Source organism: Hevea brasiliensis, chromosome 12 (genome assembly GCF_030052815.1).
Source record: "Hevea brasiliensis isolate MT/VB/25A 57/8 chromosome 12, ASM3005281v1, whole genome shotgun sequence".
Taxonomy (NCBI): Eukaryota; Viridiplantae; Streptophyta; class Magnoliopsida; order Malpighiales; family Euphorbiaceae; genus Hevea; species Hevea brasiliensis.
In genome coordinates this window covers 35,794,307-35,818,707 of record NC_079504.1, presented here as the reverse complement: position 1 = coordinate 35,818,707, position 24,401 = coordinate 35,794,307, and the positions used below count along the sequence as shown (strand labels likewise).

The 24,401-nt window shown below is 27.9% G+C and overlaps 1 protein-coding gene across 1 annotated transcript; it reads left to right on the top strand.

Moving 5' to 3' along the window:
- Nucleotides 1-19,971: 19,971 nt before the first annotated feature.
- Nucleotides 19,972-20,589, top strand: LOC131171256 (ethylene-responsive transcription factor ERF021-like). The gene has a single exon (XM_058130726.1). It carries the CDS (start codon nucleotides 20,006-20,008, stop codon nucleotides 20,564-20,566), a length of 561 nt encoding a protein of 186 aa, XP_057986709.1. The 5' UTR covers nucleotides 19,972-20,005; the 3' UTR covers nucleotides 20,567-20,589.
- Nucleotides 20,590-24,401: the final 3,812 nt, after the last annotated feature.

Sequence of the window (24,401 nt, the reverse complement as noted above, 5' to 3'; positions counted from 1 at the left end):
ATCCGATCTCTGGAGATCGCCCAAATGATGTAATCCGACCTTTTGGAAATAAAAATTTTATTTTGTCAATCATCATTTTATATTGTTGTATTGGTTATTTTCTGATCTCTGGAGTATTTATCCGATCTGACTCTTAATTTGAATGACCCTTATCCGATCCATAATTCAAAACACCTTAATCTGCCGCTCTCTAGTTAGCCAATCTCTATATGGAATTTCTGGAATATTCGTGAGACGTGTCAGAAAAGGCTGGCAGGTCTCGTTAACCGATGCGCCGCTTGGGACATCGTGAGCATTAAATGCTCGGACGGGTATAAATAGGGGAAGGGTTAGCCAGTTGCTTCCTTATGTCATTTTCAGCCTCTCGCGAATAACTTCAAAATTCTCTCGTTTTCTCAAGTTCTTCCGACACCGATCAAGCTCCTGTAAGGATTTTGATCCTTCTTTTAGTTTAAATTCTCTATTTCCTTTGAAAATGAGCGGCGCCGAGGGTCAGAGAGCTGCAAGCCCCCCTTCCGTTCAGATCTCGTGGTCGTCTGATGAAGTGGAGGTGATCGGAGCAAGCGTGCGACCTGAACCTCCTAGGACCTCTGTTCCAGCTCGGGTCAAGTAGCACCCTCAAGGCATGTACATTCTTCAGGGAGAGAAAACCTTCCCATGGACGAGCTGCCATCAATGCTTCAGGAAACCGACCTGCAGTCGTTCAGCCAGGAGTATAACATCCGGCCTGATTCATACGAACTCATTAAGTGTCACGACGATCTTTGAGCCGATCACTTTTTCGAAGAGAACAATATTATCATGGTATACGAGGAACAATTAAAAGCGGGGCTGTGGTTCCCTCTAGATGACTTCTTCAAGGAAGTCCTAAAATTTCACCAAGTGTGCATAGCCCAAATTCACCCGACCTCCTGGCGGATCCTAGTAGCCTTCAGAGGCCTTTGCCGAGCTAAAGGGATCAGTCCTACAGCTAAGGTGTTCGCCGAACTACATAGGCTAACTCGTCAAAAGGACAACGAGTATTGGTTCTTCCAAGCAAAACCTCATTGTGGGCTTTTCACCGATCTACCTTCCTCCCTGAAGAATTGGAAGAATCGCTTCTTTATCCTGAGGAGCAAAATTCCAAACAGCTTCGAGGGTTTCCCACGCAGCTGGCTGCACCAGGGCCCCTTACTTCCGAAGCGCATCACCCTAAATAGGGAAGAAGGCCTGATGGCGATGGAGCTGAAAGATTAGGCGGCCCGGGAGAAGTTCTCTTGTTTAGACGCAGTAACGGCTGAGCTGCATATTGGACTATGTAGCTGGTCACCGGCCAAGATCGCGGGCTTCAGCTCTCTGACCTCGGCATCGGTATTTTCTATATCTCAGATCTTTGGACCTTAGCAATCTCACTGACCTCTTCTTTGTGCAGGTATGGCAAGCGACGAAGCTTCCAAGGAGAGCCGGAAGCGGAAGAGAGAGATCTCCCGGAAAGTACAGGAGATGAAACGGGCGGAGGCTCTGCAGAAGCCCGGTCATGAGCCCAGGGAAATACAAGGAGGCTCTTCTTAACCCTCGGGACCGCCGATCATAGAAGTGATCCAATCTCCTCCTCGCTGAGAAGAGCCGCCTCCACCTCCTCCAGTCGCTTCGAGCGCAGAAGGGGGTCCTTCTCAACCTCCCGTGAGGGCCCTTTCCCGGGGCGCTTAGGTTCTTATCAACTCGCTGGAGAAGAACTGGACTGTTTGGGAGAATCTGGGCTTAGCCAAGGTTTTAGGTGCCTCAATCTGCCTTCGAGAAGATTGGGATAGGCTGTCCCCGGACAATCTTAATGACATCCTGACCCGATCTATGAGCCTGAACGTGGAGTGCTTGGTGAACCAGCACATTGTCCGGGAGAAAGCTCATCGTCTGGGTAAGAAGGTCGAGAAGATGGGTCATGAAGCGGCTTCCCTCCGATCCCAACTTTCATCCACTCAGAAATACATATCTGAAATTGAGGGGCGAATGAAGTTTTATGAGGACAAGCTGGCCGAGCAGGCTCAAGTTCTGGCTGAGCGAGATCATGTTCTTGAAAAAGTTCAGGCGCTCTGAGCCGGTGAAGTTGCTCACCTCACTGAGAAGCTCAGAGCAAAAGAAGAAGAGGTGATGACAAGGGAGGCTGGTGCTTATGTGAACGCTCATAGGGATCTCTTAGCCGAGCTAAGGAAGCGATATCCCGAGGAGGACTTCTCTTGGATGGTAGATCTGGCTCCCCAGGACGAAGGTGAGGATAGTGAGGAGGAGGCTGAGGGTGAGAGAGGAAGCGAGTAAAATGTAGATCAGGCTGGGGGTGATCCTCCAGCCGAATGACTTGTACAAATTTTAAGTGAAATGAAGGTTCCCCTTTTGTTTAATGAATGGATGCGATCGAAAAATCTCTAAATTGTGTAAGCACTTGATTGTCTGAGCATATTAAAACAACAACTAAAAGTGATTATTGATCTAAGTGTAAGAGGTCGGAAAACACAATAAGCATGAGATCGGCAGGGAACCAACGCTAAACGGGACTTGATTAAAAATTGGAAATTTGGCTTGAACACTTAAGATCGGGATCATCATTAAACCGCAGAACCTTAACTTTATTATTCCCAAACTTTTAAATGAGAGATCGACAATAAGACTGGTGGAGCGAAGGCCTAATGTTGGTTCAATCTCGTTTGACAAGAAAGATCGGAAACATAATTGACTGATCAGGGAGTTTGACAATTGGTTTTTAGAGATCGGTAAGGTTTTCAATGATATGGGGACTTAGTGTTGATTCGATTCCTTCTGAGGAGAGATCGGAAATGTGATTGGCTGGCAAAGGGAGACTATGTGTTGGGGATCGGTTTCAAAGTTTATTGATTTCAGGAATCGGCCAAAGTATGGTGTCGACAGCACTAGACATAGATAGTTACAAAAATTGCAAGTAAAATTAATATCTTACTCTATGAGTAGAACGGTCACTCTTGTTCACCCATTTTTTCCAGGTTACAAGAGAGCTTATTTCTTATGTCTAACCTGCTTCCTACCTTGCAGGTCTACTAGCTATTATTTTTGTATTTTGTATTGTTAAATTTAAATTCTAGACCTCCACATGTGTAGAACCATTTTACCTAGCTTGGGATTGTAAGATTAATTATTTTGGAATTGTAAACTTATTAATATATGTATGTGGAATGAGTGGATGGATGATTATGTTGGATGAGGGAGTTGGACTCCTATTTGATCTTATATTGAGTTGTTAATAATTGTGAGGGAGAGTTGAGCTCCCTATATATATGTATATTGTGATCATAGGTCGGGTGAGCTAAAAGCTCCCCATTGGATGGTCCAGTTTATGGCTGAACTCTGTTCAATTAATTTCTTAGAAACGAGCTCAAAATATGGGCTTCATGGATGGGTTAGAGATTAGTTGGGCTTACTACGAGCTTCGGGAGCCTTATGCTGATCCAAGTCCTTGTGTCGTTGGCCCATAATTTGGGTTATTACATTGGCACCCTGTTACATAGGACCTTTTGAGATCACGGACATGGTGGAAGCAGTTGCCTATTAGTTAGAGTTGTCACCAAACCTTTCTCATGTCCACCCATTATTCTACATTTATATACTTAGGAAGTATGTTCCTAATCCTTCTTATGAGCTGCAACTGGACACAGTGGAGTTAAATGTGAATTTGACCTTTGAGGAGCAACCAGTAGCCATAGTAGACTATTAGGTGAGATAGCTTCAGTCAAGGCAAATCCCTATGGTTAAAGTCCTATGGAGGAGTCAATCTGTGGAGGAATACACTTGGGAATCAGAGCGAGATATGCGCAGCAAGTATCCATATTTATTTGATATGTAACTCTGTGTCATTGTTTTGCTTTGTGTAAAATTCGAGGATGAATTTTTTTATAAGGGGGGAAGAATGTAACACCGTGAATTTTTAAATAATTATTTTATGTGTAGTTATATAATTTTTGATTGGTTTGGTAGGCCTAGGAGAGGCAATATGATGTTATTGTGATGTAAGCCGAGGCTATTGGATTTAGAAGTGTTGTTTGAGTTGCCTTGCCGGTTTGGTAGGTTTTACGTACAGGAAAAATTCTATCGGATTTTCGGCATAAATTTAGGATGTCTTTGACTCTTTAACTTTCTTGTTTTATTTTAATGTTAATAAATTCATGAATATAATTGTTTATGTGATTTAGGTCAACGCTCCTCCTCTGCTCAGCCACCTCAGTAATCTCCGATTAATCTGTGAGTAGATATTAATTTTTTTTATAATTTCAATATTATTATTTATTCAAGGCATGCTCATGCATTCACTTATAAATATATATATATATATATAGCTAAATCTTAGGCATACTTTGTATTACATCTTTATTTGATGAAATTATTGTGGGTATTACGTTAAGGTAATTTGGAGCTGTGTGCGTGTGTTGACGTACGTAAGGTGTGATATTGGATATAGGTAGGACAGGTAGAACGGCTGGAGCTTGACTCGCTGGGACCCAATCTTTTTTGTGAATAAGTCGGGGTGAGTACGATTTTGAGTTGATCTCGCTGACCCCATCATTTGGATTATTAAGAAAAAGTCCAGCTTGAGTTGATCTCACTGGCAGGTATCCGATTAAAAGAGTTGTATAGGGGATCAGCTCCCATATTTATGTACAGTGATGTGATACATGAGTGTGTAAGTACTCCAAATTATCTTTGTGCAAGTATTGTTTGAATTTGGTTGAATATGTTTGTATATGTTAAATTTCATACTTAGGAATGTATTAATCTTAGACAGTTATAGAAATTATATTTAAAATAAATATCTTACTCTATAAGTCGAACGCTCACTCCTGTTCAACTATTTTTTCTCAAGTAACAGGAGAGCTCTTTGAGTTTAACCTGCTTTCTTCCTCGCAGGTTTACCAGAAGCAGATTTATTACGTTCTTATTTCCTTGTTTATATTCTAGAAACTCCGCATGTACCATTAGTATATTAAACTTTCTAGGACTGTAATAACTTATTCTATTGGATGTTGTAAAGGCTATTATGTGGTTATGCTTGGATGAGGGAGCTGAGCTCCCATTAGATTATATGTATTGTTTGAGGACTATGAGGGTGAGCTGAGCTCCCCAAATTAAGATATATTGTGATTACAGGTCGGGTGACCCGTTGGGTACCCCAATTTATGGTCGGACTATATGCGTTTGTTTTCTTAGATTTGAACTATAGTGATGGGCTTTATGGTTGGGTTAAAAATAGTTAAACTTACTACGGGTTTTTGGAGTCTTATGCTGACCCAAATCCTAGTGCCAGTCCAGTCTATAATTTGAGTCGTAACAAATGTACTTTATAAAGTAATAATAAATAAAATAATGGACAAACAAAAATAGTTTTATGTGCTTAAAAAATAATCTATAATACATATATACATAATTTTTTTTCATTAATTAGTCTTTTAACTTTTTATTGCCCTGTAAATATTTATAAAAAATTTTAAAAAGATATTGCAAATTTTAGTTTTTATTAATTAGACCCTCAAATTTCTTTTGTAATGATTTATAATTTATTTATTATGATTTAAATTAAAATATCAAAATTACTTAGTTATTATTAAATGAGTAAAAAATTTAATTAAAAATTAATTATTTAAACTTTACATTCACAAATTAAAACAAATTAAAATATAATTGGTAGTTATTATTTAAAAATTAAATATAATTCAATCTAACAATTTTCTATCATATAATCTCAAATTACATAGATTTTCTTTAATTTATATTTTTGTTCTCTCTTTCATTCAAGGTTACAATATAAATTTTTTTTCTTTGTCTTTTCTCTTTTTTTTTTTATAAAAATAAAAAATATTTCACTAATTAAAAATAGAGTACAAAACAAAAGTACAAATTAACATATTATTTTTTTGTATAAATGAAACTAACCACACAAACAAAAAACAATATAAAGAATTTGAAAGATCCAATAGTGTTGACAAAGCCTGTAGATTAGTCAAAGGCAAACTGCACACTCCACTCTTTGATCCCATGATTTTTTTATGAGCCTATCAAATAACCTCCAAGTTTATATCTCCTATTGAATGAAAAATCTTCACCTCGTAGAGTACTCTTCTCTAAAATATCTCAATAACAAAAATGCATAATAACTCTATTCAAGGAGAGAAAACACCATAAAACTTAAGATCTATTAATAAAGACAGATATGAAAATTTATTCACTCAAAAGCTATCAATAATGATAAATCCAAAGAGATATACCTAAAAAATATTTCAAACCAATACAAATTTGGGAGTTATTAGAAAAAAAAAAAATAGAAAGAAAGTGAATGGTCGCCACTGATGAAAATACTCATCAGTGGCCACCCAAAAAGGAGATCAAATGGGGGAAGGAGAAAAAAAAAAAGATAAGAAAAATAGGAAAAAAAAAAGGTTTCTGAGGAGAAGGTAGAGTTTCGCAATTGTCCTTTCTCTAATTTAGCTTTATATGCTTTATGTCATTTATAATTAAAAATTATTTTATTTATATTTGTACAAGTAGACATAATTAACAATTTTTGGATTAATTAACTTAAATATGTGTTTATTTTTGTGTGACATGTTTGCTTTGTTATTTTATTAATCTCTAGTTTTTCATGTATCTTTATTTTTAATGATTATTTTTTAATTTTATGTTACTATATCATATGGTCTAGCTATTTAGTGTTTATTATGAATTTTTATGTAAGGTTGTGTAATACTTTGATTTTGACATCTTTTTATAATTTTATTAATAATATTTAATTTATAATTATTTATTATTAATAATAAATGTTACTTATTATTTTTTATATACAAAAATATTATAAATATATTTTTATTTGTAATTAATTGATTAATTACTATAAAATAGATATTATATTTTTCAATTAGTTGAATTATAACAATAATTGATTGAAATTTTTTTTGTTTTGATTAAGTTCAGCTTTTCTCAATTTCAATTCAATTCAATTAGTATTTTAGAGTAGGTTAAAAAATTAGTTAATAAAAAATTTTGTCCAATTCAATTTAACTAATCGAATGCGCACCTTTAATTGCCCCTCCCAATGAAAATTTCCTAACTACATCCCTGATTCTATAATAATTTATACTATATAAAAGTAACAATGGACAAAATTGCAAAGTAATAAAAATATTTTTAATATATTATATTATTTAGAGAAAAAAAAAAAGAAAGCCCACAAAACATTTTTTTTTAAGTCTCAGTGTATAAATACAATCTTATTTTAACTGAATAAGTGGTTTTTTTCTAATTTAATAGATAATACAAATACATTTATAAGGATAGTATAAAAATAATTTTTAAAAAATTATAATTTCATTCTAATTTAAATAATAACTGCATGAATTTCTTTTCTTAATTAAGAAATTTTAATAACTTATTTATTATATAGTTTTCTTTGATTATAGTCTTATTTTCTCTATAATATTAAAATATATTAAAGCTATAATAAATCTAATAGAATCTTAAAATTAGTAAAAATATTATTTAATAATAACATGTATTTCTTTAAAAAAAATGACTTAAAACTTGGTAATAATAATAATCCTACTAAAGCAAAGGCAGCAGCGCCCCACACCAAAGAACGCTACACATCATCCTCCAGACAATGACCAGATAACCAATACCACCCTGCCCCCTAGAAGACAACCACGAGCTCAGTCAACTTCGTTCAACCCAAAAACTAGACATCAAAGAGAACCAAAGGAAAACACAGACTATGGGAACTGATAGCCATTGCAAGTTTGACCTAATGCCCCATCAAGGGGTTGATGGCAAAGCTTTTTTTGGAAGCCACCCTTAAGGGTCAGCCATAAGTAAACTTAATCCAGCTATAAATCCCATAGGATGCCTTAATCCAACTATAAATCCCAGAAGATACCATCAACTAAAAAAGTGGACCCCACATTGCAATGAGCCAATTAGTTGCAGAAAATGAAACAGGTCACAAGAATTTCACCAAAAGCTCCACTTGTGATCTTAGCCCAAGAGAAGAGTGCACCTGCATGCAATAAACACAAAGCAAAAATAAAAACCAAAAAGAATAGTAACAAGGTAAATCCATAAAAGACCACTATTTGAAGCTCAAGCTTCAAAAGAACACAAAAGGAAATAATTACACGCACTTGAATTTGGCAGGGAGAGCCTTACACTATGTTTAGATCATGGTTACTTATGGTTTCATAACATACTGTATGGTTTCTCCTTGTTTGTTTTGATTATTCCTGAAAAAGGGTGGTTTTGGGTTGTAAAATAATGGTTTTTTAATATCACTTTACTACAAGTTTACAAACCACCAAATCAATGGTTTGAGATGGTTTAAAATTTTTGTATTCATATTTTATCCTTATATAATTTATAAATATTCTATTCTTTAAACTATTTATATATTTAAAACATTAATAAGCGTATTTTAGTAATTTCTATATTTATTTTATCGTGTCATACCATTTAACCATATAAGAGAAGCTTATTAAACTATCTTTTACCATATCATCTTTTCAAATATATTAATAATAAAAATCATTTCATACAATATAATACGATATGATACCATACATTAATTCACGCTGCACTCAATCCAAACGAGGTATTAGGCACAGATAAAAATAGGACGAGGAAAGAGTTTTCTCTCTCTAAAAACTTAAAAAGTGGGTAATTCCTATGTTTTTTGAACTTACTAGTATTGTGTTGTTTGGATATAATATTATATATATAGAAGTTTGCTTAATTTTACTTAGACTTTCTCTATAAGATAGTAATCTTTTATGATTACACTTATTGCGGTAACAATACTTCGTTCGATGCCTTAAAAAAGGAAATTAGTTAAGTATGTTATTATCTTTAATCAACTCTATAGTTAAAATTCTCATTATTAACTTAAGTAAGGGAGAGTTTGTCAAGTCAACTCGCCCTATATTCTCTCTTATCTCACAAATCTACCTCCACAAAAGGAGGCCACAGTGACAACAACATCATTAATTACTTATTATTTTGTACTTTAATTTCATAAATAAGACTATTTCTTTTTTCATATGAAAAACCCATTCTCTACCACTTTCTTCTTTTAGGCTTTGTGTCAATGGACATGACACCCAAATGGCTTTATTGAGTTGTACAACACTTATATGTCATTATGTTGACAAGGATTCCATCTTAGATTGGAAATGAATTTGATTTTAATTGAAGTTTGAGAACTTTTGCTATGGGTTGAAAGCAAAACCTTTAATTATAAGAAATTAAATAGATAATATAACTATAATTATTATTCTCATATTTGGAATACTCTAATATATCAATTTGGTAAGAATTAAAAAAGATAAAAAAAAAAAAAAAAACTATTCTCATTGAATAGTCATAACATTATTCACAATCTATTTGGACTCTCAAAAATAAAATGTTATTCTATGCCTAACAATTTGTGGATAATATATATATATATATATTAAAATGTGTTTAAATCTAAAATTTCGCATACAAAAGTGCAAACTAAAATTTATTTCCATACATTAAAAATGTATCAAATGTTTGATCTTCTTCTCCATTAAAGCTAAAAAAAAATGAAGTATATATCAGCCAAAGATCAATAATTTTTTACATTAATTTATATTTTTATTAATTTATAAAATTATAATAATTCAAAATATCATTAAAAAAAAATAGGCAAATAGGCATTCCACTATAATGGCCCACAAAATCCTAGATAATGGGGGAGTTCACACACCTGCAAGATCCCTCATTGGTCGTAAAAAATTGAGTCAAAGGTAGCATTATGTATTTTATAATTTAAGCATATATTTGTCAAGTTCAATGTGGATTTAGTCAAAATGAAAATTCATATACAATAAGGCTAGCTTTTAGTCTGTGTGTAGCAGCTGTTTTCCTTGCTTTGTTCATCCAATTGGCTTAAACTACTTTAATTTAATCATGATTTTCCACTAATTTCACCCCACATTAGACTCATTCCTCTTTCCTTGAGTTTACTTCTGTCTCAAATTTAAGATTTGGAAAAGTACTTTTCCAATTAGACAAAATTAATATAATTGTACTTTGAGAACATGATGAATCTTTCAATTTCTATATATATATATATATATATATATATATATATATATATATATATATATATATATATATTCTTTTGATACATTAGTTGAAGATATTTTGATAAAATATATATTGAAAAAAAAAGATTTTTTAGGTATCAATCATGTCTAAGGGTAAGAAAATTTTGGTTATGAATCATTTTAGTTTGATTTTTTGATTAATTTAATTTGGTTAGTATTTTTTTTTTTTAGAAAATTTGATTTTCGATTTGATTTAATTATTTTCATTAAATATCTGAAAAATTAAACAATTAATTTTTTTAATTTATGATTTTTAATTTTATGAATTTTTATGTAATATAATATATAATTTGTAAAATTTATAGTAAATTCAGAAAATAAAATATAAAAATTAAAAAAATCGAATAAAATAAACTCAAAACGATATAATTTAATTCGATTGAACTTGTACTTATTTATGTTTGATTATTATTATTTTTAATTTAAATTTTCAATTATTTCAATACAATTAAATTTAAAATAAAATCAATCAATGGCCAAAAGAGACAATGTTTGAAGAAAAGGAGTGAGATATGGGAATTGATGGATGAAAACAGATAGTGTCGGTGGGAAAAAGGCTTGGATGTTTCTTCTTTTTCTGATTCTTTGGTTGGGCAAAAGCCATGCTCTTTGAAAAGGTTCTGTTTTCATTCATTGAACTCCCGCGATGTCACTCTTTATTATTCAACTCAAATTGATCCTATTCCTCTATATGTGGGGTTGTTAAGTATCGCCAAATAATCATTTCCACTAGCTACTTCTTATATAATTAGCCTTAATTATTTATTAATTTTGTGGGAAATATTTTTCTATAAAATATATTTTTATATTTTTTAATATTTAAAATATTTAAAAATAAATTAATTGAATTAAAGAAAAAAAACTAAACTTTTTTAAGAAAAATAACTTTTTTTTTTTTGAAAAAGAAGAATTTTTTTTTTAAATTTCGATAATTTTATTAAAATATTAAAATATTTATACATATATAATATAATTGCATACCATTTATTTAATATTTCAATCAAGTAATGAAAAGTATTTAATAGAAAATATTTTACTGAAAATATTATTTTATATATAAATTATTTTCTGTAAAATAAGTGTAACTTTAATTTCTTATTTTAAGATTTTCTTTTTAGATTAATATTTATTTTAATTTTAATGAATTAATATCTAAAATTAATTATCGAATGCTTGGAATTCTTTCATTTGATAACATTTTGATTATGTGAGATTGAATTTTACTAACGTTGGTTTCTTTTCTTAATAGAAATAAAACATTAATGTCTTTTTAATATTAGTATTTAAATTGCTATTGGAAAAAAATACTTTAAATATATCAGTTAAAAATTATTTATAAAATAAATTTAATATATTTTAATCATAAAAATTCAAAATAGTTAAATAGAATAATAATTAAATTTTAATTTTAAATTAATTAAAATTAGTTATACAAATTTTTCTGTCATTGAACATTGAATTCTATTTGAGATCAATTCTTCATTAATATTCATAAATTATAAATTCATTAACATTATTTCACTCTATATTATTAATTTGATTATACAATTATCAATTTAATAAACTTACTTCGTTATCCTTTATTATGAATTATATAAATGTGATGGATTTTGAGTTGAATTTGTGATTAGAAAAATTTAAATTGAATTGAGGGGCTGATTTTATATAATTTTAGTTTGATTTTAAACAAATTCGACTCTTATTTATGGGGTCGATTTTATTTTGAGATGGTTCCTTAATTTTGATTTTAAAATTAATCAAATTAATATTAAATTTAATTTAATTGATAAACCAATTTAATCTCATCACATCAATAAATTTTAATTTAATATTTATTTAATTATTTTTAAAATTATAAATTAAAGTCTCAATCAAATCAAAATTAAAAAATCTCAGAGTACATCTACTAATTATTTGAAAATTTGACAGGAATTTTGGGTCTAAATGAAGGGCAAAAAATCATAATTGATCATCACCTCTTAGATTTTTAAGAAAGATAAATAGTTTTCAAGGAAAAAAAAAATGGGTGAAATTAGGAGTCAAAATGGATGTGATGGCTTTTCACGTGCAAGCGTCACTTTGGTGCGCCCTCCTGCTGAACGCGGAAGACGTATATACGTACAAAGGTACAAGTCGTGCAACTCCAAGGAAATATTTTTGTTTGTAAAAATTTTATATTATTTTAAAACTAATTTTTATAAGTTAAAAAATTACTTTTTATATAAATTAAATTTTAGAAAATAATACTTTAATTAAATAATTATTTTATTGAAGCATAAAATTTTTTAAGTAAAAAATAAGAAAAATATTATTATAATAAAAATTAAATTTACTGTTTATAAATATGTAATTGTTCTATTTTCGTATATTCTTTTTCTTTAATATTTAACTTCACATTATCTTTTAGTTTTTAAAAAGTAGAATTGTAAAAGACAAAATGTATAAAATTTATTGATTTTTAATAAAAAAATTATATAAAAATATAATTCAGTTTTGTTAATTTCATTCTCTTAAAAATATTTAAAGAAGTCGTTATCAATTTATGAGTTAATTTTAAAGATTTAAAGAAAAAAAATAAGAAAACTTTGATTTAGTTCCATATAATAATATAAAAAATATAAAAAAGTCCTGAAATTTATTTAATCATAATGGTATATTATATCTTGATATCACATAAATATTATTATACTTAACACTTAGATCTTTAAACTAAATAAAAAATAAATTTATAAATTAAAATTATTTAATTAAAATATAAATCAAGTTAATGTCAAGTATTTATAATGTAAAATTTTTTACTTTATATGCTATTGACTCTCTGTTTGAAAGAAATTTAAAAATAAATTAAAAATTAATTTAATTTATTTTGTTAATTTACTAAAAAATTATGAAAAAATAAAAGAGAAATAATGATGATAGTTTAGAAAAGTAAAGCATAGTTGAAGTTTGGAGTATAAAATAGGAAGAGTTTAAGATAGTTGAAGTACAGCATGATCCAGCTGTTTTCAGAGTGAGTGGCTGCGAATTAAAATATGTAAACACGTGTCAATTAGTAGATCAGAAATGTCAAAATTGAGCGCGCTTGGGATTTTGCTTCCTTTTGTTATTATTAGTAGAAATGTTGGAAAGATACAGACAGCGACGGGTGGCTCATTCCCTCCGGATTCTATTCAAATACACGCGCTATGACTAATTCCTTGTACTCATGCAATCATGTCTATACCCAAAACAAAGGAACAGATAGATAAATAAATAAATAAATAATAGCCATCAGCATTATATTACCAATTACGTCAACATGACAATAATTTTATGTCAAGCTCAATGCAGGATGAGATTCTCCACCGAATTTCCTAAAAATTGTTTTTTATTTTTATAATTAATTTTATTAAGATTTGATATCTAAATTTTATAATTTTATATAGTATTATCCCATGATAATTTAGAATAAAAAAATTATGTTAACCGTAAAATTTGGGTTATCTTCTCCCTTTAGAGTTAGTTTTTAAAATTAAGTATGGGTTAGTTCATTTTGTTTATATGATATTCTTATAAATTTTATATTCTAAATATTTATGTCTATGAATAAGAAGATGTATTGACTCACAACGATTTTGAATAAAAAAATTATATAAAATAAGATAGTGTTTTATAATTATATTAATTTAAAATAAGGTAATTATGCTAAATTTAAAGACTTAGATAAGATTTTTATTGAGCTAGCTTTTGGGTTCATATTAAGTTAGACTTAGTTTATTTTCTCCTAAATTATATTAAGTATAAAGATTTAGATAATATTATCTATTTAGCTAGCTTTTGGATATAAGATTGAGTGAGATCTAATTCATTTTATCTATGAAAATTAAAAATAACATAATTTTATTTTTATTTTCTTGAATTTATTAAATAATTCTCTATATCCATTTTACAGTCTAAAAAATATTAATTCGTTTAGAGTTTATGATTGTCTCTCTTAACAATATTTTCTCTAATCATCAAATATGAGATTTACTTTCGAAAGTGCAATTAACCTTACTATTGCATATAACACTTAACATCTATGGATGATATCACGATTCCATATGAATATATCCTTCTCGCCTTGATTTCTATCTTTTTTAAAGAAAATAGTTCCATATGGACCTAAAAATAGGTATGTATGGTATTCGGCTAGTCTAGCTTCCATTCTAATCGGTGTATATATATATATATATATATATATATATATATATATATATATATATATGTACATAAAAGGATATGATCTAAGAAAGAATGGTCTAATAAGTTGTTGCTTTCAAACTGGTTATCAAGAAAATGAAGGACTTTTGACCATATTACTGTGAGTAATTATACAGTAAAAGCAATTATTTCATATAAAGTGTTCTATATAAAACGATAATCAATAATAAATGGACATATATAAATAGATCTATAAATATATATAAATAAATCTCAAGAATTTAAGACTATCTTATTTAAAAAAAAATTAATGATCATATATATATATAATTATTATTAATTTATTATTTTATATCAAATGCTGACAAAGAATAATTGTCTTATTATATAATTTCTCAGTTGTCATTCCGTCCATCATCTCTCATCTCATTTTGTGGGCCCAGCCCAATCAACAAAGTTGCCGTCAACTGACATTTGGTAAGAAAACTTGGGACTTTTGACTCTCACCAAGCCCTACACAAAGTCCTTCCACCACCTCATTTTGATCGGTGGGCCCTCTCCTCTTCTTCTTGCCAGATATTGTTGGTATCAGCTGCGTGGGTAGGTAAGGTAAATCTTAATGCTATTAATTACATAATTTTATCATATAATTAATTATTAATTAAACTAACAAATTACATAATATTGTCCTATAATCATATGCATCATCTGTCCTTCTGTTATCTGGTTTTGTTGTCTTCATTTGTTTTGCTATCATGGGATTCTTCATTCTCTTGGTAAGGTTTTTTCATCAGCAAGTTGTGATAGCTTTTGGTGAGTGTAAAAGGTTTGATTTGTTGATCCTGTGCTCTATGGCTACTGATTTCTCACCACCTTACCTCCCTTTTATTAATAAATCTCTTGTTTATAGAAAAAAAATTAAAAATCATATAATTTTTAGGGTAAAATACATTTAGGCACTCTGTATTTTAAAACTTTTATTATAGAGGATCTAAAAAAATTTTTTATTATAAGTCAGTATTTATGATTTTATGTCGATAGCACTTGAGTGATAAAATATTTAATAACATCAAAAGATGCTAATATGATTTCGTTAGACACTCTCACTTTAGACAAAAAATTGAAAATAGTGCCACATCAATATTTTTCGATGCTATTAAACATTTTGTCACTTAAAGAAGTGTTTGGTACGAGATTAATAAAGAGTAATTATTACTTTCATAATTTTTATACTCTTATAACTTTTAATCTCTTATAATTATTACTCTTATAACTTTTAAAAGATTAAGTTAATTTTTCATTTTATTAATATTTATACTCTGTTGAAGAATTAAATGTTAACCTTAGGAGCCTAGGTTAATAACATTTTACTCCTTATTTTTTAATTTTTTTATCAAATACACTCTAAGTGTTAACGATGCAAAACCACAAATTCTGATTTGCAATAAAAAATTTCCTAAATTCTTAATAATAAAAACGTTAAATTACAGAATACTTAAATATTGTACTTTACCTTAATTTTTTACAAATTTACTATGTTTGATTATACGACATTAATAAAATTCAAATACATAAATTTTTTAGTCTTCAAAGTTTAAATATATTACAATGCATGAATATATGCATATATTATTTGTTAAAAAATAAAAATATTCTCTTTTAAAAAGGGAAGCATAAATTATTTACTTGTGATTTTGTGCTTTTGTGAGGATATGTAATGTTATTTTTTTTTTTTTTTCCTATAGGTAGACATCAGTTAAAACTAACGGAGTTATGATTGTTGTTTTATTTTTATTAATGACATTATTCTTAGGGTACCTTATTGTAAATAATAAAATATTTGTTAAGCTTTATATCTCTGACTTTATGCCCTAAAAAATTCTTGTATGGATTTTATAGGGTTCACAAAGAGAAAGCATGTAGGACCAAGAAAGATAATATGGGGAACCCGCGGTTCTTTCCTTTTAGTTCACTAAGGATAACATGGTGATCCTATGTATGCAGTCCTTCATCAAATGATAAACTAATAAAAGCATAACATATGGAGGGAGGTAAGTCCTATAAATATGAAAGTAGACTCTAAAAAGAAAAATTATCAAATAATTTTCTTTTAATATTTAAATTAATTTATATGCCTGATTTTTAGTGGTTTGCCATTTCACATATTCTTTCATTTTAGTGTATAATAACTTGGATAGCACTCATATGTGAATATCACAGGCTCTGTCGTGGTCAAGGATGGAGTCAGAAAATTGAGTCAATAAAGTTAAAAAGATTTTGTTTGGCTCTGTGAAAAAAAAAATATTGTATATAATAATAAATTATCTATTAAAAGAAAAAAAAAAGAATATTAATGAATGTAGAGTTTCAATAATAAATTATCACTATGATATTAAATATACAATTATTTTCAATGAATTTTCATTTTATGAAAGTATTGTATGATTGCTTCGCTATCAATGGTATATTAAAGATATTTTTCTCAATTTATATAATTAAAGAATCATTCAACAATTAATTTTCTATTCAATTTCCTAATTGAGTCTTCACAATTTTTATTACAAAATGCATTTTCAATACTTACAATATACTAAGTAATATTATCGTCAATTCACAAGCAAGTAAACTAATGAATACACTAAATTTTTCATATATTACATATCAACTGTTAAAACAATAAGTATAATAATTATTAATCTACTAAATAAAAAAAATACTTAAACAATATACGATTAAATGTAAGTATTAGTTTACTTTACCTATGAGTCTTTAACTTGATTTCTTGTTGTAAAAAAATCAACAAATATCAATTTGTGAATTGATTGCAAAATTAAACAGATAAAGTTCCATATAATTAAAATACACATGAATAATTAGAAAAACTCACTTTTTGATTTTTAATAGAATAACAGAATGGGAATTATAAAATAAAAAAATTAAAATTATCTTATGAAATTGAATTTTTTTTCATTAGTTTTGTTTAAGAAAAATGGAAAGGAAAAAAGACAAAGCAGAAAATAGCAAAAAGAATTTAAAAAAAAAAAAAGAAGAAGAAGAAGAAGAAAGATGAGAGAGAGGAAAAATTGTGATTATATGAATCTGAGAGAAGGTGAAGAAATGAAATCTATATATTTATATAAAGCATAGTGGTATTCTTAAGGAAATTCCACATAACACTTTTCTTGAAAAGCTCACTATACGTCACATTTCATTAATAACTCTTTTTTATACTATTTTATAATAATAATTATTTAGTTTCTTTTTATTTTTCTTTTAATTATCAATATTATTTACTGTTCTATCTTAACATTTATGATTTAAATTATTATTTTATTAAAATTTTGGTCTTTAAAAATTAAAACTTTTTGTGATTAAATACAATATTTAAAAACTATTTATATTATTTTTTTTATAAATTCATGTATGCAAAAACATTATTTATCACATGTCACCCTCCATCATCATCATCATCATCATCATAATAATACTAATAATAATAATAGTTTTAAAATAAAAATAATTTAATAGCAACAACAACAACAATAATAATAATAAAAAAAGGTCAGTAATGACCATTAATTTAAAGAAAATTGACTGTTAATTTGTGATCTCATAATCAACTATCATATAATTTAATCAATCTTAAATTATTTCATATCTTTAATAAATATTTTTATTATATTATTATATATTTTATTATCTTTATTATGAAATATTAGTTAAAAAAATTGAGAGATAAAAAGTGTAGTCTGCATAAAAAGTTATAAAAATAAAATATAGAAATTTGACTTATTTATAATTAGTATATATTATTTTTATATTAAGAATTTAATATTCTTTTTATTTCACTTTCTTATAATTAATTAATACTTATTATTATTATTATTATTATTATCATTATGGCTAACTTATGGCCATTGAATTGAAATGGTCAAATAATACATACTAATTATTTAATACTTAGTATCAAATTTATGTAAAACAATAACCATTTTTGTGAAAAAAACTATTTTATAAAAAATATATCAGATTAATAAAAAATTTACACTCTATAAAAATTTAAAGTTATAATATTTTTAAAAAATAATATAATAAAATTCTTTTTTAATTAATAATAATATTATATATTTTCATTATTATTAAAATTAAATAATTCAATTCATTATTAATAATTTAATATATTTTTTATTATATTAACAATAAAAAAATTATATTTATATATTTTTTAAATAACATTGTACCTAATATATTTTTTGTAATATAAAAAAATTAATTTACATAAATTATGAGATAAAATATAAAAATTTCATGAAATTTAAATTATTTTTTGAATAAAGTAATCTTATTACATTTTAATTGAAGTAATCATAGAAATTACTATTAATATATGTATAAAAAGAATTAAATAGGTATTTTAATTAATTACACCATAAATTAATTAAAAATTTATTATTATAATAGATAAAATTTATTTAAATTTATAAGAAAAAAATTTTAGTTGAAAAATAATTTAACAATAATAATTTATCTTATTTAGAATGTAATTAAAAATTAATTTAAAAAATAAAAATGATAAATTGTCCATACATAGTATGTACATTATGCTAGTTTAACCATACAATGAAGAGTTAGAGAAAAAAAAAAAAGGCATCTTTTATAGTTTTGGTAAATAAATTTTGACATTTTTAAGTTTCATTATTTATTTTAAAAAATTAAAATAATAAATGCTTAAGGTGAATTATTCAATAAATTTAAATTTATTAAATATAATAATATTTTAAAGATTTTAATGGAATAATAATAGGGTCATAATTATGCATTTTTTTTATTATTATTATTGTTAAATCGAGTGGGATCAATTGAGCCCACTCAACAATAGACACATTCTCCCATGGTCAACTGTGGACCATCGCTCATGCAATAGCAAGTCATGAACTATGATATTTTATCACTGTATATATCTTCTATTCTTTTGTATACAATTAATAATTAACCATCCAATCAGAATTGTATATAATTAACATGCATGATTAATTTTATTATTAGGCTTGATGTCATGATTCACCGTTCCTTATCTTCCAAATTTTTAAATGATTACTAAAGAAAATACATGGCTTGTGGAAGAAAGAGAAGCAGAAGTTCCATTCGATGGCCATTTTTTAAAGCTGCTATTGCTTCTCTAGAGACGTATTGAAGCAACTAAGCAATGAAATCGCACAGAAACCTAGTTATCTATGGATTAATTGGGCCCCAGCCCCAAATCTCCTCCTTCTCCTCGACCACCACCTGGGTTCAAACCGCGTTTCTCAACAGGAAACTTCATTTTTATATGTCTGATAACCATTTGTTGGCTTCTTATTTGCTCTAGAAAACATATTCTAAAGATAACTATATTTGGATTGGATTCACCAAATACTTTCACACTTGCCATTCTTTGATTGGTCTTTGAATGAATATCTTTCAATTTCCTAGGATTCAATCACGTCATTTTCACTTCTGCAACTGCTTCGAAGCTCCCTTCTAGCTTTTCTTGCTCACTCTGCTCCACCTGTCAAGGTTTCTCTTCTCTATATATACTTGTAACTGGATAACACTTCTTGTCACCCTTCATTTATACTACACATCAAAGAAATTCTTTATTGCTTGTTTTGTTGAAAATGCAAGAACAAACCAGTACACACGGCCCTAGTGGTACCTCTTCTTGCTACAGAGGTGTTCGCAAGAGGAAATGGGGGAAATGGGTGTCTGAGGTACGCGAACCTGGGAAGAAAACTCGGATTTGGTTAGGTAGCTTTGATACTCCAGAAATGGCAGCTACTGCTTATGATGTTGCAGCTTTACATTTCAGGGGACGTGAAGCCAAGCTTAATTTCCCTGAATTGGTTAACGATCTTCCTAAGCCAGCAAGCTCCAATGCTGAAGATATTCGCATGGCTGCACATGAAGCTGCGCTACGTCTCAGGACTCCTATGAAGGAGCCAGAAGGCAGTGCTGGAGCTGGCAGCAGTGGCAACAGTAGCTCGAATAACGTGGTGGGTCCGGTGACGGTTAGGCTGTCGCAGAGCCAGATTCAGGCGATCAACGAATCACCTTTGGATTCACCAAAGATGTGGATGCAGATGGCAATGGTAGAAGAGTCTATGATGTTGTCCAATGATTTTGGGGAGGATGATGACTGGAACTATGACATGCAAAATGATTCTCTTTGGGATCCTTAGGTAACTTTTGGCCAATGGGTATTTCCCTATAGCATATTATCAATTTTATTATGTATTCTTATTTTCACATAATAATTCGATTTTATATTTTAATTATTGATATATAACATTTACAGTTGAAAATAGGAATTTTTTGTAATATTATTAATGATAAAAAATTATAATTAAAAATAAATAATTAATTATATTTAATTGGTTTTAAGCTCTATGAGTAGAGGGCAAAAGGTTATTGAATATTGGCAGGCAGTGCATGATGATTTGGATTGGAGAAGGGGAGGGGCACTAAAGGAAATGAAAGAATGTTTGATGGAACAGTATCTGAAAGAGGTAGTTAATTTGGGGATAGGAAGAGAAGGCCAATTTCTACGATTTTCAGATTTTTTTGTCTCCATTCATTATAAATTAAGATATAATTATATAATATTTATTTATTTAATAATTAAATAATATTATATATTTTATATCTTAACTTTATAATATATTAAGTCTAAAATAAAAAAATAAAAAAAATCTTTCCCACCACATGCTTTGTAAAAAGGTGGAGAAGGCTTTTGGCGGGTCCAGGAGGGGTGATGGTTCATGGGTTGGTGCAAGGGCCACGGTGCACGGACTCTACTTCTTATCCACAAAATTTGTCAGCTTCTTTGTTGTCTTTGTTAATTTGCTTGTAACCTAGCATGCATGTTCTATAAAATTATTGAATTGGAATTTTTATTGTTCTATGCTTCTCGTTAATATCATTTAAGAGTATCTCTAGAGTTGTAAAATTTTAAATTCGATTCTTAATTAATAAAATTAAATAATTATATTATTTTTTTTAAGATTTTTTTTCAACTTGTCATTTTTTAAAAAATATAATTTATAAAGAAAATCAATTCAGTTTGCTAATTTTATAGTTATCAAAAAGTTAAAAATTAGCACATTATTTAAATTTATAGCCCTAAATTGTAAGAGCGATGCTTTGCCTTCTCTCTAGAAATCCCTCTTCTATAGTGAATTCAGCTTATGAATGATAACGAGTTAGATTTTTATGAATATCTGATCTAAATAAATTTTAATAAAATGAGTTTAAGTAGTATATAATTAAATTTGAAATGGATTTGAGTTTGAAAAATAATACTTATGATAGGTTTAAATTTTCTATGTTAAGAATCCGTTATCCGAATTTGTTTATATAAATACTTAATAATATAAAATATATTTTTTATAATAATATTTATAAATTTTTATATATTTTATTTTAAATAAAATAAAATTAAAATATTTTATGGAATTATTAAATTTTTTAAAATATAAATCATTAATAAAATTATTTTTATATAAATTATTAATTAAAATATATAAAATTAAACGAGTTTTGGTATTTTTTTTGTGATAATAATTGAGTTTGAAATGAGTTCGAGTTTTGGGAATATTAATCGAGTTCAAGTTCAGGTAAAGTGATTTTCTCAGGTACCGTATCTGTTGCCATTCCTAACCCAGCCTTATGGAGAGGGAGTTCTTGAACCCCTCCATTTAAAAAAAGAAATTATATATTAAATGGCCTCCAACCTTTTTTTTTTAATAAATATAAAGCTTTAATATTTTTCACATATACGTAAATTATTATAAATTACCAAAAATGTTAGTGCCAATGACTAATTTCATTAATTTGTCTCTAAAAGTTTTCCTCCAAATTTTAAAATAATAATTTATCATATTTAATATTTAAAATTAGTTTTACTACAAAATATGAAAATAGATTGAACATTAGAGCCCAAAAAACTAATTTTTTGTAGCATAAAAATTTGTCTTTATTTATTTTTTTATTTCTATAGAGTCAAAAACTTTAAGTACTATTTATTATAATAATTATAAATTATTATTGTAAACATTAATTAATTTAAAAATATATCCACAAACACTTAAACTCTTAAAACCTAGCTAAGTTTAGTTTTCTTATGGCACTTTAATTCTTTCACTTTTAAATCCTAAATCAAATTTACTATAAATTCACTTGTAGATAATTTTTGTAACTTAAATTATTGACACACTCTTTTTTGATATATTACATAATAATGGTGATAAATTATTAGAAATATTTAACGCCATATTATCATATGCTGAAAATTGGTTAGAATTTGATCAAATTATTTTTTATTGCAATTTTTTTTTTTTTATCTCAAATTCTAATGTGTCTTGCTTCCGATTTGGCCTCTCTATATTCAATCTTGCATTCGCCCCTCCCTTCTCCTCCCATCTTCCTTAATGTTTCCCCTATCCTCCTTTTCATTTCTTCTTTTGATTTTCTCTTTGGATGACTGTAATACTTGCCACCTTCCGATGTCGAAATATCTGTCATTGACAAGATATTTTGGTGAAAAGTAAAACTTCACTAACAAGGGAATAGTGATAAGATGTAAAAATATGTTTATGTATGTGTGATCTATTCAAATGTATTTAAAAAACGAAAAATGTTTTATAAGTTTTATTTCCTAGAAGTGGTTGTTTTGAGCAGAAGGAATTTCAGTAGTCGAATGACAGACTTTCGGTAGTCGAAGTCCTTTTTATGGTTCGGATGCCCATTTGGATAGAAAAGACTCTGGCAATAGAAAGTACGGATATTGATAACCGAAAGTTCCCCGACTATTAAGGGTATAAAAGAGACCATAGCTCATTTGCTGGTCAAAACACATGGGTTTTTATTCTTTTCTCTCTCTCTCTCTCTCTCTCACAACTATTGGGGCATACAAGGAGCTCTTTGAAGAGATTTTCTTGGATTTTTGAAGATCTAGAGAGGGATTCTTCCATTTAAAACTATAAAAGGGTAGATTCAAGTTTTGAAGTTTTGGTTTTTCCACCTCCAAGCTCCAAGAAGAGAGATAACTTTCTTTTCTTCTTGATCTAATGGGTAGATCTAAGAAAGTTGATAAGGGATGAGGTTTCTATAATTTCAATTTCATAAAAAGTTGTTTCAAGTTGAGTTTTGGAAAGTTTGTGCATGTTAGAGTTAAGATTTTGTGATTTTATGTTAAAATTATATATTTTGTCATTAGAATAGTTATGTTTAAATTAAAAAAATATCCTTATCATATAAAAAGTTTGCATTTTAATATCTAAATTATTCATAATTATTTTTTAAAAATATTTTTACAAGAAATATCAATTAAAAATATATCAATCATTCTATAAAAAATATATATATTAATCATAATAGTATTTTTTTTTTCAATATTGATTATTTAAATTGTATAATATTTGTCCTAAAGTAGTTGGGTAAAAGAAACTCAATAACAAACTTTTAATTGAATGATTTTGTTAAAAGAAAAGGCAAAAACTCAACAACAACCCATAGACTAAGGAAAAAACTACATATATTAATAATATTATTACGTGCTACCATTTTTAATTGATGTTGAAACTATGGCAGGAATGGCAATAGACACAACTAGATAAGAGAAAAAGAATTGTTGAAGAGATAATTTATATATATAATGAGGATAGAATAGGTAATACAAGAATTATTATTTATTAAATCTCTAAAAGTCATCAATTTAGCATATTGAAGAAGTAAAAATTTTAAATATTTTGAAAATCTTTTTGAAGGCGCGTCCAAAACCTTATTTCATTAAAAAAATTTACTTTCAAACATATCAACTATGTAGACACTACCTTCAAAGCTCATATCTTATCTCCAAAAAACTTTTCCAAATACAATAGTGTAGATACTACTTTTTTTAGTGGGTTTTTTTTATTATTTTTTTATTTATTTTTTTTATAGAATTATTCCATCTTGTTAATGAGTTTTTATGTGTGTTTATTGCTGAATTATTTGTTTTTTTTTTTTGTCTTTATT